Source organism: Melanotaenia boesemani, chromosome 11, assembly GCF_017639745.1.
Source record: "Melanotaenia boesemani isolate fMelBoe1 chromosome 11, fMelBoe1.pri, whole genome shotgun sequence".
Lineage (NCBI taxonomy): Eukaryota > Metazoa > Chordata > Actinopteri > Atheriniformes > Melanotaeniidae > Melanotaenia > Melanotaenia boesemani.
Genome location: NC_055692.1, coordinates 564,001 through 585,000, shown reverse-complemented (window position 1 = coordinate 585,000; position 21,000 = coordinate 564,001). Strand labels below are relative to the sequence as shown.

At 46.5% G+C, this 21,000-nt stretch overlaps 1 protein-coding gene across 5 annotated transcripts in view; it reads left to right on the top strand.

The window, feature by feature from the left end:
* Positions 1-21,000, top strand: part of pdzd2 (PDZ domain containing 2) — a 103,384-nt gene that overhangs the window by 47,105 nt on the left and 35,279 nt on the right. For 4 of the 5 annotated variants that reach the window (XM_041998731.1, XM_041998733.1, XM_041998732.1 and 1 more), the window contains exons 10-15: positions 6,598-6,717; positions 10,177-10,291; positions 10,409-10,482; positions 13,703-13,925; positions 14,125-14,242; positions 14,310-14,442. In XM_041998731.1, the coding sequence (XP_041854665.1) occupies positions 6,598-6,717; positions 10,177-10,291; positions 10,409-10,482; positions 13,703-13,925; positions 14,125-14,242; positions 14,310-14,442 (783 nt within the window). The remainder of the gene's footprint in view (positions 1-6,597; positions 6,718-10,176; positions 10,292-10,408; positions 10,483-13,702; positions 13,926-14,124; positions 14,243-14,309; positions 14,443-21,000) is intronic. The other variant, XM_041998730.1, reaches the window with a different exon arrangement.

The window sequence follows — 21,000 nt, the reverse complement described above, 5'->3', positions numbered from 1 at the left end:
ATCTGCAGCCTGAATGCACAACGCAAAGCAACAACATGTTCTGTTTAGCATATTTAGCATATTTAGCATTTTTAGCATATTTAGCATTTTTAGCATTTTTAGCATATTTAGCATATTTAGCATATTTAGCATTTTTAGCATTTTTAGCATTTTTAGCATATTTAGCATTTTTAGCATATTTAGCATTTTTAGCATATTTAGCATTTTTAGCATATTTAGCATTTTTAGCATATTTAGCATATTTAGGTTATTTAGCATTTTTAGCATATTTAGCATTTTTAGCATATTTAGCATTTTTAGCATATTTAGCATATTTAGGTTATTTAGCATTTTTAGCATATTTAGCATTTTTAGCATATTTAGCATATTTAGCATTTTTAGCATATTTAGCATTTTTAGCATTTTTAGCATTTTTAGCATATTTAGCATTTTTAGCATATTTAGCATATTTAGCATTTTTAGCATATTTAGCATTTTTAGCATTTTTAGCATATTTAGCATTTTTAGCATTTTTAGCATATTTAGGAGATATAATTAAAGGCTAAATTGAAAGATGAATTTAGGATTGAGTTACCATTTTGCAGCGGTCCTAATTCCATTTATTCAATCCATATTTTTTTGTTTTCTTTATTTATAATTATAATTAATTGTTATTGATGGGTGAGGGTTTACAATTTATGCTATATTGATGTTATAATTATTAATGCCATTGTTCTTTGTTATGAAGAAAATATGAAATATTTGATTAAAAAAAATGGGACCGAAATCAAATTTAGATAATAAATAGATCCACCAAAACGTCTGGATGAGTCAGAGCCTGGCGAATAAATGTTAAAACGTCTGCGTATGTTCTGGGACATTAATCCGTTTTAATAAATCTTGTGTGATCTTCGTGAATTATTGTCGGAAGGACATTTTCCAAACGGGACGATGAGGTTTCAGGCTGACGGAGCGTCTTCATCCTGGTTATGGATTAATGAAACTGATTTAACGTATTTGGAAAGGATTCAGGTCGGAGTACTTCGTTAAATACCTCTAAGAGTAGAGGAGCGATTTCAGCAGCAAATGTAAACTTCTGATGAACATCCGTCCCGTAGAACCTCATCTACCAGTAACGAGGCTTCCGATGTATTTCTGTCTTCTTATAGTTGGGATTGTTCATTTTCTAAATAATTATCAGTTTCTTTGGTCCTCTCTCTCTTTTTAGACGTATATAGTATAAAACTCTTTGAATTCACCTTTAATTTCCAACTGATCCTTCGTCATTTTTCCTGAGCTTGTGCTGCTGTTGATCTTAATGACTCATTTACTTTAGTCTGATAAGCTAAGTGTTCAGCATTTCTCCTCCATATTCGTAGCATCTATGCTTAGATGGGTTTACAGTATCAGATGTGGAGGAAAGGGCCAGAGGTCTGCTACAAGAGTGGTTTCCAAAAAATGTTGCTTGACTTTAGCTGATCCAGACAGATTGATGTTGTGTTGATGATCGATCCGATACTGGGTCCATTTTTGTCTCCGGCCAATATCAAGTGATGTTAGTGAATACTTGGTAATGTATCAGTAACTGATGTACTAAATTACTCCTCATCATAGTTTGGGGCGTAGATATTTGTTAATATAACTGGTGTATCATAAAGTTTCCCCGTTACCATAACTTATACCATGGTCTGGGTGAATACTTGATTCTAAACCAGCAGCGGTCAGAGTCCACAGACGTTAAACCAGCAGCGGTCAGAGTCCACAAACGTTAAACCAGCATCGGTCAGAGTCCACAGACGTTAAACCAGCATCGGTCAGAGTCCACAGACGTTAAACCAGCAGCGGTCAGAGTCCACAGACGTTAAACCAGCAGCGGTCAGAGTCCACAAACGTTAAACCAGCAGCGGTCAGAGTCCACAAACGTTAAACCAGCATCGGTCAGAGTCCACAGACGTTAAACCAGCAGCGGTCAGAGTCCACAGACGTTAAACCAGCAGCGGTCAGAGTCCACAGACGTTAAACCAGCAACGGTCAGAGTCCACAAACGTTAAACCAGCAGCGGTCAGAGTCCACAAACGTTAAACCAGCATCGGTCAGAGTCCACAGACGTTAAACCAGCAGCGGTCAGAGTCCACAGACGTTAAACCAGCAGCGGTCAGAGTCCACAGACGTTAAACCAGCAGCGGTCAGAGTCCACAAACGTTAAACCAGCAGCGGTCAGAGTCCACAGACGTTAAACCAGCAGCGGTCAGAGTCCACAAACGTTAAACCAGCAGCGGTCAGAGTCCACAGACGTTAAACCAGCAGCGATCAGAGTCCACAGACGTTAAACCAGCAACGGTCAGAGTCCACAAACGTTAAACCAGCAGCGGTCAGAGTCCACAAACGTTAAACCAGCATCGGTCAGAGTCCACAGACGTTAAACCAGCAGCGGTCAGAGTCCACAAACGTTAAACCAGCATCGGTCAGAGTCTACAAACGTTAAACCAGCAGCGGTCAGGGTCCACAAACGTTAAACCAGCAGCGGTCAGAGTCCACAAACGTTAAACCAGCAGCGGTCAGAGTCCACAAACGTTAAACCAGCAGCGGTCAGAGTCCACAAACGTTAAACCAGCAACGGTCAGAGTCCACAAACGTTAAACCAGCAGCGGTCAGAGTCCACAGACGTTAAACCAGCAACGGTCAGAGTCCACAAACGTTAAACCGGCAACGGTCAGAGTCCACAAACGTTAAACCGGCAGCGGTCAGAGTCCACAAACGTTAAACCAGCAACGGTCAGAGTCCACAAACGTTAAACCAGCAGCGGTCAGGGTCCACAGACGTTAAACCGGCAGCGGTCAGAGTCCACAAACGTTAAACCAGCATCGGTCAGAGTCCACAGACGTTAAACCAGCAGCGGTCAGAGTCCACAGACGTTAAACCAGCAGCGGTCAGAGTCCACAGACGTTAAACCAGCAGCGGTCAGAGTCCACAAACGTTAAACCAGCAGCGGTCAGAGTCCACAGACGTTAAACCAGCAGCGGTCAGAGTCCACAAACGTTAAACCAGCAGCGATCAGAGTCCACAGACGTTAAACCAGCAACGGTCAGAGTCCACAAACGTTAAACCAGCAGCGGTCAGAGTCCACAAACGTTAAACCAGCATCGGTCAGAGTCCACAGACGTTAAACCAGCATCGGTCAGAGTCTACAAACGTTAAACCAGCAGCGGTCAGGGTCCACAAACGTTAAACCAGCAGCGGTCAGAGTCCACAAACGTTAAACCAGCAGCGGTCAGAGTCCACAAACGTTAAACCAGCAACGGTCAGAGTCCACAAACGTTAAACCAGCAGCGGTCAGGGTCCACAAACGTTAAACCAGCAGCGGTCAGAGTCCACAAACGTTAAACCAGCAGCGGTCAGAGTCCACAAACGTTAAACCAGCAGCGGTCAGAGTCCACAGACGTTAAACCAGCAACGGTCAGAGTCCACAAACGTTAAACCGGCAACGGTCAGAGTCCACAAACGTTAAACCGGCAGCGGTCAGAGTCCACAAACGTTAAACCAGCAACGGTCAGAGTCCACAAACGTTAAACCGGCAGCGGTCAGGGTCCACAGACGTTAAACCGGCAGCGGTCAGGGTCCACAAACGTTAAACCGGCAGCGGTCAGGATCCACAAACGTTAAACCGGCAGCGGTCAGAGTCCACAAACGTTAAACCAGCAGCGGTCAGAGTCCACAAACGTTAAACCAGCAGCGGTCAGGGTCCACAGACGTTAAACCAGTGACAAATAAAGAATCTTCAATCTTCAATCTTGAATCTCCTTCCTTCAAATGCCACTATGGACATGCCAATATCTTTATGAAATGTCACATCAACGGCAATGTTGCATTAAATTTTAAATTTCTGTCTTTCTGTCTTGATTACGTTACTTACATACTCATCTGGCATTATCTCTTACATATGTCCCGTTTTTGTCCGCTTCAGTGAGTCTTTTTGAGCTGAATATTCTTATTACCTATGACAGCTCAGCCTCTTGATTTGACTCCGAAGTTTGAATGAAAAACTTGTCCAATCCAGTTCTTATGCAGTAATTTATGGGACTGGTTCTTAAGGTGGATTTCTTGCAGAAAAATGTCCACCTTACGTGAGAAAGACTATTGCTGAGTTTAACTGCTCCATCTAAGCCTTTATAGTTCCAGCTAATAAAGCCCACAGAAGTCTCATTCCCAGCGTTACACTCGTCGTTCCTGTCACCAGAAGTCCAACAACCTGACACGTCAATCTCAACCCAAACGGTTTCCCAGTCGGCCTTTTTGCTAACTAATTTCTGGTAAAAGCAGCAGCCAGCGGAGAGTTGAAGGAGTCTGCTCCCGTCAGGGCTCCAGACTGCGACTAAACGGTGGCATTTTGCGACTAAAATGTGAGACAGAGCGAGTGAATTTTCATCTACACCGATCCATTTTCGGTCTTTTTCTTGTTGGAGTTATAAGTGAACTTATTTAATTGCTAACAAACTTCTGCTCCCCTCTTCAGCCCAGTAGCTCACAGTAAAAACAAATTAGCTGCTGGTTTGTCCATTTAAACTAACTTCAATACAAGGAAAGGAGACGAACACCAACGAAGAAGACGACAGCCAATGTGTGTGTGAGCGGGGACGAACGACCTCTGTGATTGGCTAATGTGTGGAAAGAGGCGGGTCTTGGGGGAATTTCAGTCCCTGAAGCTGTTTATTACCAGGAACTACATGGACCAGTCGTACCATGTCCTGTGGGGGATGGTGGGGACAAAGTTGTCGTTATGCTTCGACTACAAAGTGAAAATCAAATTTTAAAATCTGATTTGATTTGACAAGCGGCCAAAAGGTTTCAGAGAAACTTGAACATATTATCTCCCTCCACACCTTCCGTTATTCCTATTATGCGAATATTCTGCTTCTGCTCTCGAGGTCCTGACATTTATCCATTACATTCTTGTGCTCTTTTAAAGTTTGCTGTTGTGTGTCTTCCAGCTTACTCAGTCTCTGTCCAGGGCCTCCCATCGCTGTATTTTTAGCTTTGGTTTCAGAATTTGTTGCGCTTAGCCGTGCTAGCTCGGTAGCCACCTCATCACGCGTAGCCTGAATCTCTGCTTTCATTTCCTCGTGGAGCGAAGCGATAGTAGTCGTCATATCGTTATATGTTAGCACAATCTCTGGTTTTATCTGGGCCAGCATCGCTTCTTCAAATGACGGCAGTTCTTCTCTTAGGATTGACCGGGAAACTGCGGGATCTTCTGTTGTAGCCATCTTGCTAGCACCCGGGCTCTTGGCCATTTTCTGATTGTTTTTTGCCGTGAAGGGAAGTTTGTGTTATTTCTTTCTTCCTTGAAGTTTTCTTCATGTCCTTACCTACTTTCCGTCTGTTTTTTCTATTAAATGGTTCCCGTACCAAAGTTAGTAAATGATTTTGTCAGAGCTTGATATTGTTGAGGAGCCGAACCCCCACCCAGACGTGGTTTTTAAGGTGATGTTTATTAATGGATTGAGAGTGTTTGAAGCCAGTTTTATTTATTTCAATCACTGTATGTCCAGCAAAGCTGTTATGACTTGCAGGGTGGCACAAGGTTCAGTCTTTGGCCCTTTATTATTTTTGGTTTATAGAAATGATCTTGCCTTGTATTTAGCTCTTTATCTGCTATTTTATGTGCAGATGCCACTCATCTCCTTCTTTCCCAGTAGCACATTAAAACCCTCTTAATGAAGCTAACTCTGGACTCCTGGCCTATTCAAATAGGTTTAATTAAATTATCTATAAATATAAAGAAATGAAATGATCAGATTTTTGCCGGCAGGATGAAATTTGATGAAGCTGAAGTATTTACGGCTGGGAAGGAAATCCAGGGAGTACGTTCCTCTTGCTTCTTGGAGATATTTATAGAGACAAAATGCTTCTGGAAAGAACATACTGATTTTGTTTAGAGGAAAATGTCTAAATCTGTGGGAATTATCAGAAAAGTTCATGAATCCCTCACCAGGTGGGGTTTATTAGCGTTATATCATGGACTTGTGTATCTAACTGACTGCGATGTTGTAGGGGCCAGGACGTTTAATGGAAATAGGTCCAACATCTGCAACCGTGTTTTCCAAACAGAAGATATTTCTGTTTCTGACATGAACATTGTGGAAACGTTTATTTTTCTTCTCAGGGTCGAGTATCTGGGTCACACAGGTCCGTTTCATTTCCCACATCATTTTCATGAGAACTCAGATATTCGCTCCAGACCTTCGAGACGATCTAAACTCCGCCAGAGGTCCGTGTGGAGGTCCTCCTGTTTTATTTATACCGTCTGTGTACTTTATACCGTCTCTTTTGTTATAATGAAAATATATTTTATTTCCAGAATGTGGTGAGTTCCTGATAAGCCAGGGTTCCCACTTCTGATATGCATTTATTTAATTTATTTCTCTTTTATTACCTCTTGCAGTAAGGAATGATGCAGGGAATTATGACGGGAATGACTCTGGAATGATGCAGGGAATTATGACGGGACACATACTAGGAATTATGCATTTAATTCTGACGGGAATGATGCAGGTGCGTCTTTATGAAGGAGGAACATAAATCTAAATTCCTTTCTTTAAACATCCCTTTCTGTTGCAGGAATATCAGGTCATTAAGAAGTCGGCCCGCTCCCTGAGCACCGTTCAAGTAGAGTCGCCATGGCGACTGGCCCAGCCGTCCATTATCTCCAGCATCGTGCTGATGAAAGGCCAGGGGAAGGTGAGTGTGCATAAATACAGTCCAGAGTCCGGGTTGAATTAATCCTGCCATCATTCAGTAACACTGCAGCAGATTGAAGAAGGTTCTGGAGCTTCTCCAGTCCTCAGCGCGACAACCAGATCCAGATCCGAGCATGAGTCTGGATCCTTTAGGTTCAGAGACCTCAAACGTCTGCCAGTCATCATGAATTCTCCATCAGCTTCAAGGTGTCATGAAATGAAAAAGATGGAGCGAGATGAAGGTCATCATGACGACGACCCCGCCCTCTGAAGGTAGAAAGGATCCGTAGATTCCTGGAGGTCTGAGGACTGGAACATAGATCAGTGTCACCTGAACTCGTCCTAGTCAGAACCTTCCATGAACGGTCTGAGCTGTGCTTAGAAACATCCTCATTGAGACGATGCATTCAGGTGCAGCTGGGAAATCAGCATTTCAGATACCTGACTACAGTCGTCCTCTTCATCAGGACCACATTCTAGTACCGGGTCCTCCTCTTCATCAGGACCACATTCTAGTACCGGGTCGTCCTCTTCATCGGGTCCACCTTCTAGTACCGGGTCGTCCTCTTCATCAGGACCACCTTCTAGTACAGGGTCGTCCTCTTCATCAGGACCACCTTCTAGTACCGGGTCGTCCTCTTCATCAGGTCCACCTTCTAGTACAGGGTCGTCCTCTTCATCAGGTCCACCTTCTAGTACCGGGTCGTCCTCTTCATCAGGTCCACCTTCTAGTTCCGGGTCGTCCTCTTCATCAGGTCCGCCTTCTAGTACCGGGTCGTCCTTTTCATCAGGTTTACCTTCTAGTACCGGGTCGTCCTCTTCATCGGGTCCTCCTTCTAGTACCGGGTCGTCCTCTTTATCGGGTCCACCTTCTAGTACCGGGTCGTCCTCTTCATCAGGTCCACCTTCTAGTACCGGGTCGTCCTCTTCATCTGGTCCACCTTCTAGTACCGGGTCGTCCTCCTCATCAGGTCCACCTTCTAGTTCCGGGTCGTCCTCTTCATCAGGTTTACCTTCTAGTACCGGGTCGTCCTCTTCATCGGGAGCACCTTCTAGTACCGGGTCGTCCTCTTCATCGGGAGCACCTTCTAGTACCGGGTCGTCCTCTTCATCAGGTCCACCTTCTAGTACCGGGTCGTCCTCTTCATCAGGTCCACCTTCTAGTACCGGGTCGTCCTCTTCATCAGGTCCGCCTTCTAGTTCCGGGTCGTCCTCTTCATCAGGTCCGCCTTCTAGTACCGGGTCGTCCTCTTCATCAGGACCACCTTCTAGTACCGGGTCGTCCTCTTCATCAGGTTTATCTTCTAGTACCGGGTCGTCCTCTTCATCAGGACCACCTTCTAGTACAGGGTCGTCCTCTTCATCAGGTCCACCTTCTAGTACCGGGTCGTCCTCTTCATCAGGTCCACCTTCTAGTTCCGGGTCGTCCTCTTCATCAGGTCCGCCTTCTAGTACCGGGTCGTCCTTTTCATCAGGTTTACCTTCTAGTACCGGGTCGTCCTCTTCATCGGGTCCTCCTTCTAGTACCGGGTCGTCCTCTTCATCGGGTCCACCTTCTAGTACCGGGTCGTCCTCTTCATCAGGTCCACCTTCTAGTACCGGGTCGTCCTCTTCATCTGGTCCACCTTCTAGTACCGGGTCGTCCTCCTCATCAGGTCCACCTTTTAGTTCCGGGTCGTCCTCTTCATCAGGTTTACCTTCTAGTACCGGGTCGTCCTCTTCATCGGGAGCACCTTCTAGTACCGGGTCGTCCTCTTCATCGGGAGCACCTTCTAGTACCGGGTCGTCCTCTTCATCAGGTCCGCCTTCTAGTTCCGGGTCGTCCTCTTCATCAGGTCCGCCTTCTAGTACCGGGTCGTCCTCTTCATCAGCACTACCTTCTAGTACCGGGTCGTCCTCTTCATCAGGTTTATCTTCTAGTACCGGGTCGTCCTCTTCATCGGGTCCTCCTTCTAGTACCGGGTCGTCCTCTTCATCGGGTCCACCTTCTAGTTCCGGGTCGTCCTCTTCATCGGGTCCACCTTCTAGTACCGGGTCGTCCTCTTCATCGGGTCCACCTTCTAGTACCGGGTCGTCCTCTTCATCGGGTCCACCTTCTAGTTCCGGGTCGTCCTCTTCATCGGGTCCACCTTCTAGTACCCCGGTCGTCCTCTTCATCGGGTCCTCCTTCTAGTACCGGGTCGTCCTCTTTATCGGGTCCTCCTTCTAGTACCGGGTCGTCCTCCTCATCGGGTCCGCCTTCTAGTACCGGGTCGTCCTCCTCATCGGGTCCGCCTTCTAGTACCGGGTCGTCCTCTTCATCGGGTCCGCCTTCTAGTACCGGGTCGTCCTCCTCATCGGGTCCGCCTTCTAGTACCGGGTCGTCCTCCTCATCGGGTCCGCCTTCTAGTACCGGGTCGTCCTCTTCATCAGGACCACCTTCTAGTACCGGGTCGTCCTCTTCATCCTGTCCACCTTCTAGTACCGGGTCGTCCTCTTCATCGCGTCCACCTTCTAGTACCGGGTCGTCCTCCTCATCGGGTCCACCTTCTAGTACCGGGTCGTCCTCTTCATCGGGTCCACCTTCTAGTACCGGGTCGTCCTCTTCATCGGGTCCACCTTCTAGTACCGGGTCGTCCTCTTCATCGGGTCCACCTTCTAGTACCGGGTCGTCCTCCTCATCGGGTCCACCTTCTAGTACCGGGTCGTCCTCTTCATCGGGTCCACCTTCTAGTACCGGGTCGTCCTCTTCATCAGGTCTACCTTCTAGTACCGGGTCGTCCTCTTCATCGGGTCCACCTTCTAGTACCGGGTCGGATCTTTTTAATCCTGGTGTGATAGATGAAGCAGGTGGTGGAAACCTTCCTCAGAGGTTTTCTCCATATTAACATGACAGCATCACACAGTTGCTGCAGGTTTGTCGGCTGCATCCATGATGAGAATCTCCCGTTCCACCACATCCCAAAGCTGCTCTACTGGACTGAGATCTGGTGGCTGTGGAGGCCGTTGGAGTCCAGTGAACTCATCGTCATGTTCTAGAAAGCAGGTGGAGATGATCTGAGCTTTGTGACATGGTGCATTATCCTGCTGGAAGTAGCATCAGAAGATGCTCCACTGTGGTCATAAAGGGATGGACATGGTCAGCAACAATACTCAGGTAGGCTGTGCTGGTTCAACTGGGCCATGTAGAAGTCTCTTAAATCCTCTTTCTTCCTCATTCTGATGCTCATTTTGAACTTCAGCAAGTTGTCTTCACCACGTTTACATGACTACAAGATGCCGTGTGATTGGCTGGTTGAATACTGTATTTTTCTACAGTCATTTGATGCTTTTACACAAAGCAACTTACATCTGAAAGTAAACAGGAAGTATAACAGGTGGAGGTGATGAGGTGGAGGTAAGAAACCAGTTAACAGTGTTTTAGAGGGTTCTGACTTCCCCCATGGGAAATGAATAAAGTATCTATCTGTGACTCCTTCAGGGTCTCGGGTTCAGCATCGTCGGTGGACGGGACTCGGCTCGTGGACAGATGGGCATTTTCGTCAAAACCATTTTCCCTCATGGAGCTGCGGCAGCTGATGGACGTCTAAAGGAAGGTAACCATCCTCTTCACCTTCCTCTAAAGGCGTCAGTGATGTGATGATGGTTTTCTGTGAGACGTCCTCAAGCATCTGTTTTCCATGTTTCTGCTCCCTGACGGGGTGTGTCTGCAGGAGACGAGATCCTGGAGGTCAATGGAGAGTCTCTGCAAGGACTCACCCACCAGCAGGCCATCCAGACCTTCAAGGTGGGCTCCATGTTTGTAGAACATAGAACAGTTTCTAAAATCTCTCTACTCTGTTTAGTTTTTCTGAGAATAAATGAACTGAAATCTGAGGTTTAGCGTCTGAAAACATATAGAACAATGTCCATTAGAACAGAAGGATGTAGTTATTAATCTGCGATCCTTCATTCGGAACATGCTGCTGAGCAGCAAGCACCAGAACTGGAACTGAATGTAGTTTATTTTATTTTTTACCATAAATATCTTGAAGAAGCGTTAGTTTGGCTCAGACTGGAAACGTTCTGGAAACGACTGTCTCAGGTTTTGAAAACAAAAAAGTCTTGGTTCTGGAGACGGTCCTCTCGGTTCTGGAGACTGTCCTCTCGGTTCTGGAGACGGTCCTCTCGGTTCTGGAGACGGTCCTCTCGGTTCTGGAGACTGTCCTCTCGGTTCTGGAGACGGTCCTCTCGGTTCTGGAGACGGTCCTCTCGGTTCTGGAGACTGTCCTCTCGCTTCTGGAGACTGTCCTCTCGGTTCTGGAGACGGTCCTCTCGGTTCTGCAGACGGTCCTCTCGGTTCTGGAGACTGTCCTCTCGGTTCTGGAGACGGTCCTCTCGGTTCTGGAGACTGTCCTCTCGGTTCTGGAGACGGTCCTCTCGGTTCTGGAGACTGTCCTCTCGGTTCTGGAGACGGTCCTCTCGCTTCTGGAGACTGTCCTCTCGGTTCTGGAGACTGTCCTCTCGGTTCTGGAGACTGTCCTCTCGGTTCTGGAGACGGTCCTCTCGGTTCTGGAGACGGTCCTCTCGGTTCTGGAGACTGTCCTCTCGCTTCTGGAGACTGTCCTCTCGGTTCTGGAGACGGTCCTCTCGGTTCTGGAGACTGTCCTCTCGCTTCTGGAGACTGTCCTCTCGGTTCTGGAGACGGTCCTCTCGGTTCTCCCTACATCCATCAGGAATAACTTTGTGTTTTGATGAGGACGATGAGAGGAGAGGTTTTGGATCATCAGCTCTTTATTCACCTGGTTTAGTTAAAAGTAGTGCTGGGCACGTTAACTCGTTAATCGCGCGTTGACACAACGCTTAATTAACGCCGTTAATTTTTTTAATCCCGTGTTAATTTGTTTTTTTTTTTGTAGCTGGGCGCTGGTTTTGATGACAGAAACATGGCGTCCATGTCTCTCTTCCTGCAGCGGTGCGTCTGACATGATCGGGAGAGAGCGGGTTTATTAAAATGAAGAGAAGTTTTCTGTCTGGAACTTAAGAAAGAAGAAGAAAAAAAAGAACAGACGTTTCTCTTTGTAAAAATACATGCAGATGGACAGAACATCGTAATTTTTGGATGGAAAACTTTTTTATTATTATTTTTTTTTAATAAATGCGGTTTTAATTTATGCCAGACAGCAAAGGTGAGACATGTTTTCTGACTTTTACAAACGTGCAGCTTAAATCGGGTCTTCTTCTGTCTCTGGTTCGGTGAATCTTGGTCATATTAAGATGAAACTTCCAGCTGTGGAATCTGTGAGATGTGAGCTTTCAGTAGAGGAGTCGTTTGTCCGTGTTCATGCCGTGGGGTGGACACGGGGAGACATCATCTGTGTTTACATATTTTTCAGACTTTTTGTACCTGGTTTTTTAATCATTGTTGTCTTAACTGTGTTTGTTGGTGATAGAAATGGTTTTACTGAGCTGGTAGCTGAGATTCTGGACTTTCTGTGGATACCACACATGTTTATAGTTACATCTACAGACCTGACGCTACACCCGGAAACGAGATGTTAACCCTTAACTCCCGGTAGCGGAGGCTGCAGGTGCAGAGGTGAAGCTAAACAGTCAAGCTAAGAATGAAAGTTTAGAGAATTTATATCCAGAAATGTGGATAATGAAGCAGTGAAGGTGCATGGATGGAAGTTATTGTGCATATTGTGAATATTTCTCTCTCCTCACCATCTAGAAGCTGTGAGATTCTCATCCTGCTTTCTGTCTGTTCACCTGATGCTGATATTCATCACATATTGTTCCTTCTGTGTTTAGAAGGAAGCAGCTTCACAGCTTTAAATCCATCCTGCTGACTTTTTACCTTTTAGTTAGTAAATCCTGAACATTTCATCCTTCTTTCTCATAAATATTTGGTTTTATATATGAAGAAATATTTTAACTGTTGCTGTTTAAAGAGAAAACTGCTGTTAAACCTGTTTATGTGTTTAGTGCAGGGGTCTGCAGCCTTTCCAATCCAAAGAGCCATTTTTCCCTCAGACAGCTAAATAAAACTCCTTTAGAGACGCAGATGTTACCAGATCTTTTAAAAAAGGAAACTTAATATATATTTTTAATGAAGAGCCACCATAGAATGTTTGTTATATTTTAAGAACCACATTTTTAATTTAAATTTTTAAGGTTTTAAAATAAAGAAAAACATAAAACCTTTATAAAAAGAGGATAGACAGACTTTCTGCTAAGGAATGTAGATATTTGTGGAAAATGATGTAAAAGAAAGGAAAAAAAAAGTCCATGGTTTCCAACCTAATGACAAGAAAGATAGATTTAAAAAAATATTTTAGCCGCTTATTTAGAGGCATTGTGGAAGGTCCAGAGACACACTTGCAGCTCCAGAGTTGCAGGTTGGAGACGCCTGATGTTTGTAAACCAAAACTTACTGCATTTTCTTTTTATGCTGTAGGCCTTTTTTTTAAAGGAAAGAGACATTTTGCACGTAACGATGCGACTAATCGCGATTAAAAATTTTTATTGTTGCCCAACACTAGTTAAAAGTTCTGTTTTTCTACCTTGTCCTGTCCGGCACGGTGGCGGCAGAATGATGGTCTGGCTCCTGTGTTGTGTCTAATAAATTTACTTTGCCAAGAGGCTCCCCTTGATAATCTGATTCATTTATTTATTTATGTACTGTTATTTACCCGTCAGGTCCAGCAAGATTACACAGATTCCGTTATTAAAAGTAAATAAATTACAGTTAAAAGTTCTTTAACTTGTTTTTTATCAAAGAATTTGACCCTTTCTTTCCGAGGCTGAAGCCTTCCTCAGCTCTCAGCTGAGCCCGGATCTTACCCCTACATCCATCATTCTCACAGTTTTTCTTCATGGTGTTTTTATGTAGAATAGAATAGAATAGAATAGAATAGAATAGAATAGAATAGAATAGAACAGAACAGAGCTTTATTGGTACCCTGAGGGAAATTAGACGTGGATAAAACTACGAGGGTGGTGTTGACGTCGTTCCTCCTCCACAGCAGCTGAAGAAAGGCGTGGTCACCCTCACCATCCGGACCCGCCTGCGCAGTCCCAGCCTGACGCCGTGTCCGACCCCCACCCTGCCGAGCCGGTCCAGTTCCCCTAACTCTAACGCCAGTGGCGGGACTCCGGTCCCGTCAGGACCAGAGGAGGCAGAGTGCCACAGGGGCCCCGGTCCGGGTCCCAAAGACTGCATCATCATGGAGGTCACACTTAACAAAGGTTAGAACCCACTCTTGGTTGTGGTTCTGATCCTGGTCCTGCTGGTACCAAATCTCATTTATACCAGAGAAAATGAGGAATGATGACACATCTCTGGTTCTGGTTCTGGCACCAGAAGAAACCCAGAGATCAGCTGATGTTTGGTCCTCTGTCCATATAGAGGCTAATTTTATGTCTTTCTGTCATGTGACTGTTTCAGAACCCGGTGTCGGTCTTGGGATCGGAGTTTGCTGTCTGACCCTGGAGAACTCGGCTCCCGGGATCTACATCCACAGCTTGGCTCTGGGTTCGGTGGCCAAGATGGACGGCAGACTCAGGTAAAAACCTCACCGAGGATCTCTGATGTTGGGTTATGTTGGACAGTTCTGACCCGCCTCTCTGCAGTCGTGGAGATCAGATTCTGGAGGTGGACTCGGCCAGCCTTCGTCATGCTGCTCTCAACGAAGCCTACACCATCCTCAGCGAGTGTGGACCAGGACCGGTCAACCTCATCATCAGCAGGCACCCTAACCCAAAGGTAAGAGAAACCTGGTCTGGATCAGAACCGTTCTGCTCTGTGATCATCATGTTTGATCTTCCCTCTGATTGGTGGAACCACTAGACTCAAACCAGGCCAGTTTCTAACATCTATCGTATCATTACTTCTACTTCTGTTGTAGATAAATTCTTTATCAAAAAGGGCTTGCTGATATTAAGAGTCTGCAGACAGAGGTCTTTAATGATCCTTTATTCGGCCGACCAGGGGGACACCCCTTCAGGATAAAAGACCCCGTTCATCCATTCTCCCAAGCTTATATAGCCTGCCTGCTACTATTTTCAGACACACAGCATCCAACCAGTCAGCCTTGTAGGGCTGACTGGTTGACATCATTTTGATATCATGTTATAATGTCATACTATTAATATTCTGCTGACCAGAGCTACTGCACCTGTTGTTTTTCAACTCTTGATGCATTAATACTTCCACATTTCCCCCTTTCAAATATTTCAGAGTAATCGGCCCTAAGACGATACTCTGAAACTTACAATAGGGAAAACCTTTTATGAAAACTTCTATGCACACATGTCCACACACGCAGGTCTCAAGCATAACATAGGAGCCGATCTGAACCTCCCGTACGAGGGCGAAAAAAACCCCGAAGGGAGAAAAAAATTCCCCCGTGCCCCCCCTGTTGGGCGAGCACCGGTAACTTTTGATCTCACTTGACACTCAGGCACGGGTAGGCCAGTGGACCCCTGCATGAGACCTTCTAAGTCACATATGTCAAACTGGTCCAGCAAAGGGCCGTGTGGCTGCAGGTTTTTGTTCCAACCAAGCAGCAGCACACCAGATTTGACTGATTCAATCAACTGATCTCAGTCTTCAGACAGCTGATTGGTCAAACTGTGTGCTCTTGGCTGGCTGGAACAAAAACCTGCAGCCACACGGCCCTTTGCTGGACCAGTTTGACATGCCTGTTCTAAGTACTATGACAGAAAATAACCATACACACACAACAAAGAAACTCCATTACAATCTGTTTTCACAAGGATAACCTATTACAGAAGATTTCTGACTACAAAAAACCACACGTGAATAACACAAGATAGAGTCTTTTTCCAGTCCGGAGGCAAACAGGAGTGTTGGGTCACCAGCCTTTCGTCACAGGCTGCCGACCCTTTGTCCAACCGACTGTAGTTCTATTGAGACGTCACAGGTCCAACTCAGTACGGACCAATTGGGCAGCCATGATGAAGGATGTCTGTTTCTTGAGACTCGTACTCCATGCTCTCCTCAGGGCGGGAACGATGCACATGCCAAACAAGAAAAGAAGGATCAGAACCAAAGCTGACCCAACTCCCACCTTTATCAATACATTTTTCCAGTCAGCCATTAACTGGTCCAACCAATCAAGGGACCAGTCGCTCTTCCCAGCATGCTCTCGCACCTCCCTTCCCACCCGTATTATCTCGTCCATGGCAGATGTAAAGGAACCATCTGGCGCTGTGTTAGCTGGAATAAAGGTACAACAGTCTTCCCCGAACATTTGACATATTCCACCCTTATCTGCCAGAAGCCAATCTAGTGCTTGCCGGTTCTGTAGTGCGAGTCTGCTAGTCTCATGCAGCTGTTCTCCTAGCGCACTCAGTCCCTCGATGGTGTGGTTAAACAACCGCTGTTGATTATAATATATATAATTTATCCAGTTAACATTTTTATTCACAGTTATCCATGGTAGTATAGATTCTATGCCGGCCACTACTTCATTCCTGGCCGAAAATTCCACAGGAATCCCTTTAGCAATTCCAATTGCATCCCGATATACCCCATGAGAACCCGAGACCTGACGCCTACTCCTACGCAGCGCGCCCTTGTCTTGTTTTAAGTTAAGAATACTATTTACACCATTGTATACTACCATAGCTGGCACCTTTAAGCGAACAGTAGCACACAACCCCACCCACGAGGGGGGTAGGGTGCTACGTAGCAGATTAGTTCCACATAACCAGAAACTATCAGCGACCGCATGTGATTGGTCTCCGAACCAAAATAGGGTTGGAACCGTGATAGACATATTCTGACAGTCCTGATGTGGGGGCTCCGGGTTTTCAAACCATACTGCTTTAGTTATGAAGAGAGGAGACATACCAGACTCTGGGAACCATGATAATACCCATGTGACATTACATCTTACCGTCGTGTTCCCCACCATTATCCCATTTTGCTGGAGAAATCCTCCGCTAGCAAAACACTCGTATGCGGCGTTATAGTCCACCTCGTAAACCGTGGGAGGGGCCATGGCGGTATTTGCCACCTGGTAAGGTTCACACAATTCCTGGATTTTGTAACCCCTATATTTATTCAAATAACCATGCATCCTCTGGGCCCCATAAAGTAATCTACACTTCATACCACACATCGGGAGCCCGAAGAAAGCATTCGTCGTTGTAGACTTGAACGCTTCCTCTTTGCACACTCGGCGTTGTTCCTGGGCACACTCCCAAGAGCTGTACTTATCTGGGACAACAACCGGAGGGGCTCCAGGCGCCTTTGAGCACCATATGCATTCTTCCGATGTCATTTCCTTTACTGACAGCCAAGCCCAGCGATACCAAGTGTTGGCCATCGCTTCCTTCCATAAGTAATCTTCACTAGGTCTAAACCCTCGTACTTCCGGTTGCCCCTTTACATTCTTGACCTCCCCCCCCTTTAATGTTTTATCATGATAACTATTTACCAAAGTATCTAACCCTTGAGGGGGAAGGGTGAATGACTCAACCACCCCATTGTCTGGTTGGCCATCAGTAGCCACGGTGGGCTGCGGTTCAGGTGTAAAATCAACTTTATTCCCAACAGGGGTGTTAACTGTGGTCTGGTAAGAACTTACACCCTTCCCAATCTCTAATAGACCTTCCAGTGTGTCCCATGCAGCAGCCCATACCTGGTCAACCATTAAGGATGTTATACGTGCTAAGTGTTCATACCCCAGTCCTCCTGGTACTGACTGATGGTTACCTATTCCGGCCTGTGGGCGTGGAGTAGTGATTGTTACAAGACCAACCTTATCCGGCTCCTGGGCTGGAACCACAGCTAGAGGGGGAGTGGAATCCTCCTCTACAAAGTGAACTCCCCATTTCTTGGCAGCTGCAGCTGTGGTAACATAAACACTTAAGTCTGAGCCCAGAGGGTCTAGCCTGGACCCCAAAGCCTCTCCTCCCTGAGCACCGTGTTCATCATCCATCCCAGGATTCACTGGAATGTTATGCCCCTCTACATCTTGTTCCTTAATTGATCTTACTTTCCGCCTATGTTGTGCCAAAAGGGCAACATCTGTCTGAAATACTGAGTCACGGGTAGTGTGTAGATGTGTGCGGGTGCATGCCGGCAAGAGACCTGACTGATAATGACATTTGGCATGTGAGTCGTACTCCCCTTGGTCACTGAGGTCGCTCCCTCGTTGCGCAGTTGCCCCTCTGTTTCCTTGAGAAGGCCCTGGTGATGGGACGACGTGGTGGCTGTTGCTTTGGGTCCGGATTGGTTGAATTGTCCCTGCCGAGATCCCTGTCCCGCCCAGAAGAAGAAACCAAAGGAATGTCAAACTCAACATCATCGGGCGGGAACTCTGAATCTGCCCTGACAGGACTATCTTCGTCAGCTGCATGCGAAGCGATACTTCCCCTTTTGGGGGACTGGTCATTTGAGAACGCTGTACAATCCGACCAGTCCCCAGGGCCCGTTTTGCAGTTGTTGGTCGTAGGTGCCAACGAACAATGGTTCAGATGATGCCAAGCAACGCTCCCTTCAACCTGGACCGAAGTCGGTGTGGCGCGGACCACCGTGTAAGGACCTCGGCGTCTAGGAGTGTTCCACTTTCTTCGAAACTCCTTAATGTACACCTTATCCCCGGGCACCACTGGACCAGATGTCACAGAGACAGGTTTTGGCTCGTTCGCTTTTTCCTGAAAATAAATTGCTTTATGGATAGCAGACAACTGTTTCATATAACTGTGCAGCTCCTTCTCCAACTGCTCCAGCGGGGGCCCCTTAAAAGGACCCCGAAACTGCGGACCCGGCATGGGACGACCTGTTAACATTTCATGAGGAGACAAATGTGTGACCCGATGAGCTTGCATGCGGTAACTCATTAGGGCCAACGGTAATGCGTCATGCCACCGCAAACCAGTACATGCACAAATCTTATTAATTTTTGCTTTAAGTGTGCCATTCACTCGTTCCACCCCTCCCTGGCTGGAGGGAGTGTAGATACTTCCGTGACGGACTTTGATTCCGAGCTGGCGTAGAACGCCCTCGTAGACCTTGTTGATAAATGCTGGTCCCGAGTCTGATGAAAGGATGGATGGTAACCCAAACCTAGGGATTACCTCACGGACCAGGAACTTCACGACCGTTCCCGCCCCCATGTCCTTTGACGGAGTGGCCTCCACCCAACGGCTGAAATGATCAAAAACCACCAAAAGGTAGCGCTTACCGTGTACCGGGACCAGCATGTCCACAAAATCTAAAATCAGATGACGAAACGGGCCTTCCGGGACAGGAATTCGCGCTGTGGGGGTGACAATACCTTTTCGAACGTTGTTCTGCGCGCATACCTCGCATTGATTTAGCGCATCCGTTACCAACGCCTGCAGGTATGGCGCCCAATAACCCTGTTGTTGTATTCGATGTATCACCTCATCTCGCCCACAGTGGTCTGGTTTGTGACACTCTGGAATTAAAAGAGACAAAAGTGATATTGGAGCGACAATCAGGCCGGTATGTGACCGCCATAACCCTCGCCCATCTTTTGTAGCACCCCTTTTTTTCCACATGTTTTGTTCACTCGCGCTGGCACGCGCTTGCATTAATGTGATATCGTCGGGTGTAACAGATGGTTCCAACTCCACAGCTGGGGCCAAGACGGCGACCTTGCAACCTGAAGCGTGCTTTGCAGCTTCGTCTGCCGCATTGTTTCCCATTGTGGTGATGGAGTTGTCTTTTTGATGAGCAGGACACTTGATAATGGCCAACCGATGTGGAAGCATCATGGCCGAGATTAGCTTCATAATCTGTTTCCCATGCCGAACAGGTTTACCATCTGATTTTTGAAAGCCGCGCAGTTTCCAAACTGCTCCGAACAGGTGACATACTCCGTGAGCGTATGCTGAATCTGTGTAGATATTAGCAGAGGAGTCTTTAGCAAGTTCACAAGCTGCAGTAAGTCCATACAATTCAGCTAATTGTGCAGAGCAAGGTTGTAAACACTTTTCAGCTTTTATTGTCACAAACGTCCCTTCCTTTTGTTGCACCACGGCGTAGCCTGCGTGAGTTCCCATGTGGTCTCGAAAGCATGACCCATCTACATAGTACGTGACCTGTGCGTTGTCCAACGGCTCAGATTCCAAGTCCGGTCTCAGTTTTGTGTACCTCGTGGTCTCAGCGACGCACTCGAGTGTATCACCTTCAAATTCAAAAGGTAACATATTAGCAGGATTTGTGGTCTCACATCTCTTAATTGTTACATCTGGATAGGTGAGCAATGGTAGATACTGAAGGCAACGTGCTGTTGTCAGAACAAGTTTGCTGTGATTGATCAACTCTGTGATTTTATGATGGGTGTAAATAACCACAGGATATGACTTAGTTATTGCAGACGCCTTTTCATACGCCATGTGAACAGCTGCGAGGCCCTGGTAGCAGGGGGGCCACCCTCGTGCTACGTCGTCCAACCTTGCACTGTAGTAAGCGATGGGTTGTTTCCTTCCACCAGCACATGAGTCTTGTGCCAATACAGCCGCTGCATACATGTTACATCTGTTTGAAACATAAAGATGAAAAGTTTTATCATAGTCTGGCATTTTCAGCGCTGGGGCATTTTGCAGTTCCTGCTTGAGCACATCAAAAGCCAACAGTGCCTCTGTGGTCCACTCCAAAGACTTCTTTAAAGTCTTGGCTTCAGAGGACTTCAGGAGATCCCTAAGCGGCGCCGTCTTTACTGCGTAGTCCTCCAACCACTCCGCGCTGAATCCTGTGATACCTAAAAAGGTCATTAGTTGCGCGCATGTCTGTGGACGCGGTGCTCGACTTATGCCTTTGAGGTGGTCAGGAGACAGAGCTATTGTTCCATGGGAGATTACTCTACCAAGGAATTCCACCTGAGGCTGGCAGAATTGCAGTTTCGTCCGAGAAGCTTTGTGTCCACATTCTGCCAGTCTCTGCAGTACTTTGATCGAGTCGCGCTGACAATCTTCAATGGTGTCTGAACAAATCAATATATCGTCTACATACCGGATTAGGACGCCGCTCAAATCCAGCTCCTGTAGATCCTGACTCACCACACGATCAAACCACGCGGGGCTGCTTGTCAGTCCCTGGGGCATTCTGGCGTAGCTGTATTGTCGACCTCTAAAGGTAAATGAAAACAGATATCGTGACTCTTCTGCCAGAGGGATACTGAAAAATGCTGAACAAAGATCCACTACTGTAAAAAACTTAGCTTTAGTAGGGATGGCATTCAACAGTGTGTGAGGATTTGCGAAGTCTGCAGCGACATCTTCAAGAATGGCATTGATTGCCCTTAGATCATGGACCAGTCGG